This window comes from Colletotrichum spaethianum (genome assembly GCF_022836535.1).
Source record: "Colletotrichum spaethianum MAFF 239500 DNA, contig01, whole genome shotgun sequence".
Taxonomy (NCBI): domain Eukaryota; kingdom Fungi; phylum Ascomycota; class Sordariomycetes; order Glomerellales; family Glomerellaceae; genus Colletotrichum; species Colletotrichum spaethianum.
In genome coordinates, this window is record NW_026054771.1 from 1,898,476 (window position 1) to 1,910,795 (window position 12,320).

Consider the following 12,320-nt stretch of genomic DNA (forward strand, 5'->3'; position numbering starts at 1 on the left):
GGTACCCGTTGAAGAATATCTGCCCAACCCTGAGCTGCTGTCGCCGTGTATCACCAAGGGTTGCTCCCTTTAATCTCATCACTGATTCTTCTTGAGTGTGACCGTGTGACCAGTGCTCACCGGCTAGCAGAGAATTGTAGGTATGTATGTTTTGATGTCAACATGTCGTGGTCAAGTACGCCGCTGGGAAGGCTTCTCGGCGGCAGATGTGTTCCCCTTATACTAGACACTGACGAAAAGGTGACGTGATGAATGAGCTCGCTGGCACATGAACTTTTAGTGTCACCTCCAGGTGCTCGTACTCGATCAGCATTACCCCTTTTCCCTCCAGCAGATCGTTGGCACAGTGAAGGATCCGAGCTGGGTACACTGTGACTTGACAGTATGAGCCAAAAAAAAAAAGGGGGGGGGGGGGTGGGTTCGCGGGCTGTGTCTTGAACGTGGCTTTCGGTCACTTTGCTCGGCTATACAGATGTGTGTCTCGTCAATTGCGGGGCCGAGACTCTTCATGGCGTTTCTGTTCCAGGGAACGGGCCTCGACGGGCACAGAAGAAGTCTTTTTTGGGGGGAATGTACCACAGCCATGCTAGGCAGACGTCTCGTCGTGATGGTTTGAGTTGGAGCTGTTATCGGGACTCTCGAAAGACAACCGTATAGAGTTTTCTGGGCTTTGTGTCTTGGCTTGGGCTGCCCAATCTTTTCAAGTCTGAGGTCTGGTGGTAGGTCTGTAAGCCCGGTCACAATCCATCGAAGGCTGGACAGAGTTGCGTGCAGTTGCCTCTCCGTCTTGATCCATGGATCTGGTGTGGTTGAAGTTGACCGTCCCATGGTCTGTCTGTATGATTGTGGGCTTGAGTCCTCAAAGATGCGTCTGGAAGTGTCGACGGCGTTGACCTTTGGCTATAAGACTCGGATCCCTATGAATAATTCTGCTTCTGGAGTTCCTTTCACTTGCACACATCAATCTCTCAGTTTTTTCTACTCTTCAATACGACCAAACCTCTTTCATACAGTAGAGCCTGTCAAACTCCTTCCACTACAACCAAACCCCTCCCAACTGTTTAGAAAGATAAACGTGGTACACACACACACTACACCCAGCAACTCATCACACTCTGAGACAGCAAGCCATCGTCACAACCACCAAGATGATGGAAATGTCTCCTTACATCCCCAGCCATTCCTCATCAAGGACACAACAGCCGCGATGCCAGAGGTCCCCTCTCTTCCAGCACACCTCCAAGCCGCGTCCACGTCCCCCTCGGACGCCGCCGCTCTAGAAGCCCTCCACCGTGACCTCCATGAGCTCCTCTGGAATCGCCGCAACAAGTACTACACCTGGTGGGGCGACTTCATCGCTAAGCTCCGACGCAGACAGGCCGTCCTCGACAGCCACCGTCGCGAGCAATCTCAAACCCGGCACACAGCCGGCACCGGGGCTGGCGCCAACGGCAGAAACACAAGGCGCAGAGTCGCCTATCCTGTGCTCGACCAGCTGCTCCTCGGGGAGGAGCGTGTGCTGAACACGGTCCGCGGGATCGTGCTCCGCGCCGAGGCGCTGCTGCGCATGCGGGACCGGGATGGGTGTGTTGTTGATTTCGTCCTGTACGGGCTGAAGAGCCTGGAACGTGCCATGGAAGGGGTCGAGGTCTTTTGCGAGAGGGACAAGGAGTATGAGAGGATGCGGGATGGCGAGACGGGGACTTGTTGGAGGTATTTGGAGTTATTGGAGCTGGATAAGGACTGAACTGAGACAGGTGAACACGCTTGATTGTCCGTTGTTACAGGACAGTTGTGTGATTTGGGAGACCGGGAATTTGGCAGAATCACTTTCTACCTTAAGCTTGGCTTCTCCTCAGGTGTTTGGGGCAGATGCGAACCCAAAGAACCGGCGGAAAGAATGGGGAAAGCGAGGGGTTACACATGGTACGAGGCTTTATTCGGCATGGTCAAGGGTTCTGTGTTCTTAGGAGCCGCTTTCCGTTGTTTCCATCATCCTCGTTTCGATGGAGAGGCTTATATCAAGCAGGGTAAAGCCATTGCCAAGTCGACCGTACAATCCATGTTCGTCAAATACTTTAGATTCGCGTAACAGTGTATAGGGAAAATCCCCAATTGAATTATCAGAGCAACTGGTGTGAGAACACCTGGTTGGAATATCCGTTCAATAATACCGTGCCACCCAGCCTCCTCATATTGACCACTCTCATTTTTGAGTAACACTGACTAGCTAGAAATTAGCAAGTTTCGAAACTTTTTTTTTTATAGGATCGAAGGGGAATTAGTTCGATAATGCGCTAAACGGTGTAAAATCAAGAAAAGAGACTTGCAAGTACGAGGTGTCAAGAGTGTCACATAGAATCGCACCTAAGCTTTGTGACATCGTATATCATCGATGCCACATTTATTTTCATCTTCAATTTCGTCGGCAGTTATTTTTTATATTGAATTTGAAAAGACCACATCTAGTAAACCACAACTTCTACGCAAAAATGCGTCTGCTGCGATTTGCAGCCTGCGAACAATCCGCACCTGTTTGCATGGCTGCAAAGGTGAGGTCATACTCAGAACAAGCTATGGTGCCTATCAACATCCCGCCATTCCCTTCCTAAACTTCGAAACCTGAAAGTGGACTTACTAGTTTGCAGCATTTCATTCAGCTGTAAACATCAGAGAATAGCCGAAGATCAGGTGCAACTATTTCAAGAACCAGTTTCGCAACCGGGTTCCCCAAATCGATATTCAACCCGATATCGAATGTTTCTACGTCTAATAGGCTACTTAAATACAACCGCATGTCTAGAAACTGCCGCAAAGAAAGAAGATCCGTCCCGAGACTCTCGAGTTCTTTGGTACTGTTGACGGCGGCCACCCTTAGCAACTGCCCCGGGCGCCTTCTGAAATCACGCCAGGAAGATTGACGGCTCGGATGGCCAACGTGCTGAAGTTTCTCTTGGAGTTTGCAAAATAAGATTACTTGCATTATTCAACTCCGATTGGGCCGCTGTCGCACATTTTCTCCGAGTCTTGAGCGACCCTGATGCACTGGGGCTACTAGCTGGCCTTTGCGACACCATGAGCCAGGGCCCGGACTGATTTCCAATTTCGACAGAGATGCTCTGCTTCTTTCGCACTCAACCTATTATTAAACGGAAGTCTCTTTGTTGCTGACTGCCTGTCCGTAGGGTATTGCTTCTATCACGAATTCGCACTTTGGCCTTGGAACGTATGTTGGACCCACAAATGGGTTTGGAAACACCCATGTGTAGCCCATAGGTAGATGGGCTTCAGGAGAGCGATTGGGCTGTATAGAATCTTTAGAGGTTTATGTTCAAATCGAATGGTTGGAGTAGCGACAGGGCGAGCTTATGGCCAGAGACCATGTTGAAAACTGTAAGACCTGAGAGCTTCCGAATACCACCAATGCTGCGCCTCGCGTTCTTTCCGAGTTTCTCCAATAGAAAAGCCGAAACATCATGAAAGAAGTAAAAATCTGCGGGTTGTGTAGACTTCTCTAGATAACCCGATCATGCCCCTAAGTCTTATTCTCAAAAAGGACAGCTCAAGGAACAGTTGATAAAGTCTACTAGCCTGGAATAGAATGCGATTACAACTGTATTGACTGCGAGGAAATTTTGGTAGAAAGCTTTGCATGGTAATGAGAGAGCAAAACTGTGTCATAAACTGGTGGGTACGACAACGCCCACGTCTCGGTTCTAGCGAACTCTGGTACGTCCATGAGCAGCATTTTTTTGGATGCCAGCTTCTGTTCTCATCATAAAATTTTGGGGAGAAAGACTGGTCGTCGCATTCGGAAACACAAATCTTACTGTTGGAAGTCAGCAAGATCAACTAGACTCTATGGCGTGGCTCTGTGCAAAAGTCAACCCCCACCGTTTCGCTTCAAGTCTTTCCATGGAATTGAGTTCTTGACTTCAACGTCTTAGCGGAGGAAGACCCCACATACTAGAATCTCATGGCGCACAAGTGATGGAAGCCTGGACATCTAAAGATCATCGTTAGGGTTTGGGACTGACAATCTGGACTGCTCGGTTCTCCCTAGTCCTTGGAGGTACACCAGAAGAAGACCACCTATTCGCAACACGCGTATCTTTGGCCCAATTTTTTGAGTCATGTCGGGTCGGAGGCGAGAGCACGGTTTGAGCTTGGACAAAGCTCGGCCGGTTCCCACGGCGTTGGGTGTTCTTAAGATGGCCACATCGAAAAGCTTGGGGCTCTTTGCATAGAACAGCTCAAACAGCCTTGAATCCAATCCGCCCCGCAAACGATCATTGGGTTTCTTGGCAAGAATTATGCGGCTGTCCGTTTGTGGGTAAAACAGACGAGGGTTCTTTTCTCTCTCTGGTCTACCATCTGCGATCCGACGCGAGTCGCACAGACTGGAGTTGAGGGTCAAACTTGTCAACATCGATGACAACTACCACTCTAGATCAGGTCTTCCCCTCTTTCGCAGAAGATTCTAGCGCGCTTCTCCAGTCTTTCATCTGTATCGCTCATTTGCTTGCCAAAATTCGCGGTTATGCCGGACTGGAATCCACCACCAAGAGTCATGGCGCTGACTACCTCAAACCCGGCTCGGTTAAAGCGAACAAACCCCCAATCACTCCGGAGTTTACCGCATTCGGGAATTGCGCGGCCCGTTGCGATGCGTCTCTGCAGACAAGCAAGCGAACTCAGCTGATCACAGAGGGGTCAGAGAGGAGGAGGAGAGGCTGCCGTTAGGCATCTGAGCACAAAGTTATACCGGCCAAGACACAGAACTCACCCGAAGCGGAAGACAAGACCCACCGGCACGTCGGCAGAGGCCGAGAAAGTCGCTTAGAATAACGGCCTGGCGCTACAGGACGGCCGGCGGAGGCTAGTCCGCAGTGTAAAATGACATTCGCGGGAGAAGCATATGGATTGGGCGATGGCTGGGAAACCCATGACATCACGCTCCGCCTGGTTAGGTAACAGGCGTAAGCGGCTTGGCTATTGGGGGCTGTGGGCGAATGACGGAAGGTTTTCTTGGGGGGTTGGAGGGACATTCCTCTCTGTCTCACACCGCAAACCGACTTTAATCTGACTTCTCTCTCCCTCCCATCCCATCGCTCTCACTCAACCTACCCACCATTTTGCCCGAAAGAGGAGTGACTGAGGTCATCCCAAGGTTTCGAGTGCCTGGGATCATCGCCTAGGTAGGACAAGGTCTCAAAACAAGTTGTGTGCCTCATCTCCTGTGTTCGCCAACGGCCTTCCCCCGCGTCTCACATCACCCTTTTCCCCTTCTGAAAGTAGCGGAGAGCAATATTGGGGGCTGAGTTTGACGCGCTGATTGGTCGCCATCACATCTCTTGACCGGCCTCCGGATCGACCTTGCATGGGTTGGGGCAACAGCGCTCATTTCATCAATCCACCCTCTTCCTGTTGGAAATGCACGAGCCAAAGGGAGGACAAGATAATGGCGTAGTCGAGCTTGGGGCGCAGGTTTGCCATGGCTACTCTACCCTGGTTCCCGCCCAACTAAGAACGTTAGCCCAGCCCATTCGCTGAGCCCGTTTCAGCTGCCGAGCTGACTGTACAGTCAGAAGCCTGCTTTCGGCGGGCAGAATCTGATGACGGGGATGGCTGGACGAAGTGTCTCTCCGTGTAGCGGTGCGTCACTAGATTAGACGTCGTCGCGTAGTTTGTTCCCTCACTTTGCTAGGCTATCCCCTCCCTGCCAATCTTGTAAGTTCGGTTCACACAACCTCCATGCATGAGCCGCGTGCTTCTGATGGCACCTGGTCCTTCTTGGCGGTTGTGTTTATTAGATGAGAGTGGCCCGCCTCTCTGTTACGGATGATGTGGTTTCCCACAACCAAGTATCGCATTCAGCCATTTAGCACTTTTGGTTTGTAAATGACGATGAAAGGTCGCAGCTGGAGCCCAGTGGGGACCCGCCGGAGGGGACTGAAGTCGTTCGCCGCCCGGCTGACGCTTCGGTTTCTTGCCGTTGCTTCCATCGTCGTCATGTACCACCTCCTTGAGCTACACCTTCGATATCGAGAGGCTATGCGCGCCAAGTATCTGCCAACCGAGTTTGACATTCACTCGGAGTACGATGAAGCGATTCTTACTAGTACAGGATGGGAGCCTGACTTGGAAGCGACAAACACAGAGCGCAGCAACTTGCTTCATAATAAAAAACATTGGAAGGAACTCGGAAAGGGCCGCGAAGGAGAGACGTTCACTTTCAACAATACCGTCATCAAGATCTACAACGAACAGACCAGCCCGTTTCGCAACTGCCTGCAAAACACTGGTGTATTACCGATACGATGGCCAACAGAGATACCAGCCAGTTTAATCGTGGGAGGACACGAGGACAGCTCATTACTATCCAACGACGACCCATACAGGGAATTATTCGTTCCTGTTAAAGACTACTTTCTAGCCACCCCAGACCCACTAATGCCTCCAAAATGGCATCTAGTCACACCGTTTCTCAAGTCAGGCACCCTCAAAAAGCTAGCAAAGAAGCTACGCGCCTCAAACGACTCTCCGTCATATCGCGAGCTCGACCAGATGTTCAGAGCATCCTTCGAGGCTCTCCTCTCGGCACTTGACAACCTACACATGACACACAGCCTCTGCCACGACGATATAAAGCTTGCAAATATATTTGTAGCTTCTGAACATGACCCCAGGCAGTGGAAGCTCGGTGACCTTGGCAACGCTCGTGAGCCCGACCACCCCTACCACTCCACACCTCTGTGGACGGCCGACACGCCCCAGCTGCGCGATTGCCGCGCCAATGATGCGCTCCGCCTGACAAAAGTGTACCTCCAGTTCCTCCGTCTTTCCAGCAGAAACTCGGAAGAGTTCGACGAGGCTTTGTTCAAAGGCACCGATACCTTGAGTAGGTTCTACTGGACCATTGCTCGCGCCCCGGCTCCGGCCACGGCGGCACAGATTTGGCAACTATCTGGTGTATACCCACCACAAGTGGACGGAAAGCAGACGCCATGGTTGACTATGCAGCCGGCCGGCGTCAAAGAGCCCCGTGGTTGGGCTCCGGCTGCCGAGGCCGTCTTTGGATGGAAGTGGTCCTTGAGGAGCGCGGTGAAGAATGAATTACGGGTTGGCGCTAAAGAGAACATGGGAAAATTTCTTGGTTTAACTTGGATTTTGGGAGTCCCCATTGGCGTGTGTCAGGTTGTCTAACACGCCTATTTGGGCTTGAGCATTTGGAAGAAGTTAAAGAGTGGGAGTGGCGGCGTTTGGCGATGAAGTCTTTTTTTGGCCGATGCAGCGACACCCTTCGATTGAATAAGGTATGTTTCTAACAATATGCTCCTTGAAACGTGTGCAGGTCATGATAAGTGCCGTCAAGCGGCTCAGAGAAAAACTCCGGGGTCTGTGCCGATGCCTGTTGACGAGGCAGTTGCATGTCATCCCATACCTCGCTCTACCAAGAGCGAATTGGATAAATGCATCTCGAGCATGTCAGGAGTTTGTAAGTGAACCTCTGAATAAAAGCCTTTGTAAATCGATACAAAACTTTCGAATCATCGATTAACATTAAATGTACCAAAATTGCAGTGGTGGTGTTTTGAGCTACATGTAAACGTATGTGCGTGGTTTATCGAATCACAGGATTCTTGACATCTTCAAAACGGACTAAAGAATTATGCTGGTGGTCATGTTGCTTCACTCGACCATACATCAGATCTTCCAAGATAGCCCAAATAGCAAACTAGCCAAACAAACCCTGTTGTCACTATCTCAAATCGTTCGGAGCGTTATACCCCGCGTCCAGGTGCTTACAGTGGCGGCCATTGCCCGGGGTGGCTTGGGCCCCCAGTTGAAGCAACTCTTGCCATTGGTGGTTTTTATATTGCTGATATGCCATTAACTTACAAGAACCGTTCCGTCCACTCGATTGTCGGGTGTTTGGCTGTTCTGTGACTACGAAATAAGAGCCATCGTAGTATACTGTAGTATCAACTAAAACCTTGAGGCTTCGGAAGAGTATCTAGTTGCGGTACTAATAGACCTGTTGTCTGGGCATTTTATGCTACTCTCCAGGATTGCCGCTCATGGGACCTTCATATGAGAGAAAACATGTGTAGCTCAAGTCGAAACTTTGTTGTTTTCCGTGTTTATCTGCTTGCTTAATGAATGATCAATAAGAAAACCAAGAAAACCCCTATGTGTTGAGCTCAGTAGTATACACTATCTCGTTCGTGTGCAACCAGAAAGCAGTTTTATTGTTGGGTTCCCTGCAAGTATTCTTTTCCACTAATGGGGAATTACTCTGATATTGCTTCCACGTGGTGGCAGCAAAATTAAGGTCATCAGACAAACGCGCTCTAGTTGCCGCATAAGCTTTCCTTGGTAAATGCGGCTTGACCGGGTGTGTGGGGTACATTCGGGTGCGTCCTGGCGAGAGCCCCTGCGTCGACCTAGAAGCCTTGGATGTGACAGCGCTCAAAGGGGCTTGGTCAGGATTTTGATGCATCGGTCATCTCCCTACTAGGAAACATAAATGAAATTCGACTGATCACCACTGGTGGAAATTCAGACGGGAAAATCGCCTCCTAGAGTCACCGCCCATGAGATTGAGTATAGCAAATCATGCTTTGATTGCCACTAAAGAAGCTGAGTGTCTGCATTGTGAGAATGCCAACAAATGATATCGGTCTTTGGAGATCTATAAGTATACTGGTATATCCTCAGTTCAACTAAGATCTTCAAGCTCGAGTATCATATCATCAAACCAATAACTCTAGCTCCCCGTTCTTACACACTGCCAAGATGCACCAATACTACCTCCTTGTCCTTCTTCCCACGGCCTTGGGTTGTTTGAATGCGAACTCAAACTCTTGCGCCAGCTACATCAAGTCCAATGCTGCGGCTTCTACCTTCTGCGCTACTTTCACGAAGAGCACTGTCACTGCAACAACTGCTCTCCCTGCTTGGGCTACCAATTGTTCGAACAAGCCTAGTCTTATCTCCGCTGAATGTACTTGTAACTACAGCGGTGCCGGAGGCAGCTCGCCGAGCACGACGCTCAAGACCACCACTACTCAGGGTGGTGCTGTAGTCACTCCGACTGGAGTCACCACCACTCTTCCCAAGTCTTCTGGGGCTACCTCTACCAGCAAGCCTATAACCGTCTCCGCTGGACAATCTTACGATGGTGGTATGAAGAAGTTTGACCGAAGTCGTAAGTTCAAGTTTTTCCATGAATCGTATGTTCACTGTGAGTGCTGATGCTGCTGTAGCCAGGGTTTGCGCCGAGCAGGACGAGACCGGTGAGGCAGATGCCATGTTTGTCCTAGAGAATGGCGCTACCCTCTCAAACGTAATCATCGGACCTGACCAAGCTGAGGGTGTTCACTGCAAGGGAACATGGTGAGTTTACTATCCTTGACATAAGAGCAGCAAACAATTAACAAAAACAGTACTCTGTAAGCTGAAACCACAACTTCCTCAAATGATGCATCCCTAATCTTATTCAAGCAACAACGTCTGGTGGGAAGATGTCTGTGAAGATGCTCTGTAAGCCGACTTATATTTGATGCGAGATAACATCGTTGTCTAATCCCCCCACAGTACTTTGAAACAGTCCAGCGGAACCTCTTACGTTAATGGCGGCGGTGCCTTCAAAGCATCCGACAAGATTGTTCAGTTCAACGGTTTTGGAACCGTCAGTATCAAGAGCTTCTACACCAACGACTATGGTAAGGTTGTCCGAAGCTGCGGCAACTGCAGTGGCAATGGCGGGGCCCGTCACATACTCATGGACAATGTCATTGCCACTGATGGCGGCGTTCTCTGTGGTATTAACACCAACTACGGTGATACCTGCATCGTGACCAACAGCTGCCAAGACAGTAACAAGATCTGCGACCGATACACGGGCAACAATAACGGTGCTGAACCTCCGAAAATCGGTTCTGGACCTGACGGTACCTACTGCAAGGCAACTGGCTTCACCACTGCCTGCTGAATCTGGTTGGGATGGATGGAAGGGGATATATGAAAGCATACTGAAACACCAAGAAAGGTTCAAGAAATATTGACCGAGCTTTAGGAGTCGCAAGATGTTGGATATTTCGTTTCGTCGAACATTATTGATTCATATTAGGCCAAGATATGGTCTCGTACCAAGTCAATCATTAAATGTTTATCTCATATTCTATAACTAACGGTTGATAATGTCATTCCAGCTTCCAGACTGGAAACACTGCCTTTTTCTATGCGTCAAGCTTATGAACTGTTTATGTTGAGATTTTATGCATGCCAGATCATACTCAACATTGCAAACGCCAAATCTGTCAGCTTTTGCGAAATGTGTCAAAACAACATCGAGATAATTAGCAGGCCCCGCAGGGGCAGGTTGTTGGGTTAGACGACTCCCTATCGAACAGTTTTCAACGATAGGTGTGTCAGCTTCAACACCTTGGAGCCTCGCTCCCTTCATCGCTGTCTCTCCATCTTTATTCCGATTGACGTCGTGTTAAGTTTTTCTTGGAAACAAGGAACATCCATGTTCGAATGGGTTGAAGATACAGTGGGCAGTCAATCGTGGCTCATGTGAAGCCGTCTCCTTACTGCCTCTGCGCTCAGGAAGAAAACCTAGATGGCACATCATTTGAGCGTCAGGGACTTACATAGGCTCGTGGGTGACTTTTGATTCAGTATCGGAGAAAATCGGATACTGGAGGTGAAGTTCGATGATACTGACAAAGGATCCACTGAGCCAGGATCCACAATGGTAAAGCCGGTTCCGATCGCGCGAAATCCGTAAGCCGAAATTTTCATTTCCGTTTCGTCGGTTCCCAGAACTTTCATCAGAGCCGATACAACGTTTGCTGCATCGGGAAAATAATGCGGTCAAGTCTTTCGTGCGAATTTTGTCGGTAAGTTATCTCGGTGCCGGTGCATGCTCCGGTGATTGTCGGTTCCGATGTAACCACCGCTTACCCCTTTTCCTACTCCGCAGGCGGTCCAAGATCAAATGCGTTAACAGCGGAACTCCGCCGTGCAACAAATGCGAGAAGTCGGGGAGATTGGACTGCGCGCTGACCAGACCGTACGTCGCGTCTACTGGGCGAGCGGCTAAACGGGCACGGAGAGCAACTGAGGAGGCACCGTCAATGTCGTGCGATCATGATGTTGACTCCCAGCGCCTTCTGGTCTCTGCACCTCAATCTCGGGGTCCAGCGACTCCCTCCTCGGGAATGGACTATCGAGATGGTCGAGGGGAAATGGACAGACATATTGAACAAATCCCCAAAGATGTGGTGTTCATAGCATTGGAAGCTTTCTGGCGCAAGTTTCCAGAACTCCGTGTTATCCACCCCTCTTCGTTTATGCAATCTTTCGGATCAACCTGTCCAAGGGAAAGTAGGGCATTGTTGGCAACCGTACTGGCAATGACCAAAACCCAGAAACCCGACTCGGATCGACTGAGAACGCAGCTTTTGTATGCCAGCGAACGCTATGCGTCTTATGCCTGTGACGTCTTGGCAGCATGCATACTGCAGCCACCGGACGTTAAGGTGATTCAGGCGCTGCTCATCTTGACGCTATATGAATGGGGTACTCGCGACTTTCACAAGGCTTGGATGCATTGTGGTGAGAAAATTTATGCGCAAGAAATTCGCCCTTTTCTGACGTGACGCAGGTATCGCGATCCGCATGATGCAGCTACTCCACAGTTCACGAGTTGCGCCTTTCCCGCTCGAAATACCCCATCGTAGTGAACCCAATAGCCTCACTCCCGCCATTGAGACCAGGACATTTTGGGCGTGCTTCATTATGGACTGCATGGTCAGTTCTGGTACCTATAACCCACGCGTACTACCAAAACAAGAAATGACCAAGCTCAACGTTCCGCGACCGCCCACTTCCACAGAGTTTGCCCTCGGACCAGGATCTTCGGCGCTACCAGAGCAGCCAGATGTGATTTCAGCTTCAAGTGAAGCAAGTACCTCTGTTTACCTTGACCTTGACCAAAGCTTTGGCATCATGGCGGATGGTTTTGACATTTACTCCGACGTCATGGCCTTTGTTTTCAATGATGGGCGCAAAGCGCCAGGGATGTGCCTGCCAGAAAATTGCCCTTGGGTCCCAACATCTCCAGTGGCTTGTTGGCGTCGCAGACTTGAAGAATGGAGGTCGAAACAGCATCACCGGCTACACTATCCTAACAATAGTGTTGCAGCGCATGCGACTTTGGGGTACGGCGAATCGTTTGTTTATCTTAATCTGCTATATTATCAAAGGTAAGCAGTGTTTTGGGAAGACTCAGTTCCAGCATTGATGGC

The 12,320-nt window shown here is 50.0% G+C and overlaps 3 protein-coding genes across 3 annotated transcripts; all 3 read left to right on the forward strand.

Moving 5' to 3' along the window:
- Positions 1 to 1,207: 1,207 nt before the first annotated feature.
- Positions 1,208 to 1,747, forward strand: ColSpa_00514 (uncharacterized protein; the record flags this gene model as incomplete). Its single annotated transcript, XM_049266726.1, has 1 exon — positions 1,208 to 1,747. One exon carries the CDS (start codon positions 1,208 to 1,210, stop codon positions 1,745 to 1,747), a length of 540 nt encoding a protein of 179 aa, XP_049122683.1.
- A 4,265-nt stretch (positions 1,748 to 6,012) lies between these two features.
- On the forward strand, positions 6,013 to 7,206 carry ColSpa_00515 (uncharacterized protein; the record flags this gene model as incomplete). Its single annotated transcript, XM_049266727.1, has 1 exon — positions 6,013 to 7,206. One exon carries the CDS (start codon positions 6,013 to 6,015, stop codon positions 7,204 to 7,206), a length of 1,194 nt encoding a protein of 397 aa, XP_049122684.1.
- Positions 7,207 to 8,799: 1,593 nt separating this feature from the next.
- On the forward strand, positions 8,800 to 9,997 carry ColSpa_00516 (putative pectate lyase F; the record flags this gene model as incomplete). The annotated part of the gene is made up of 4 exons (XM_049266728.1): positions 8,800 to 9,211; positions 9,270 to 9,399; positions 9,508 to 9,546; positions 9,601 to 9,997. The coding sequence occupies 4 exons, from the start codon at positions 8,800 to 8,802 to the stop codon at positions 9,995 to 9,997; spliced, it is 978 nt and encodes a 325-aa protein (XP_049122685.1).
- Positions 9,998 to 12,320: the final 2,323 nt, after the last annotated feature.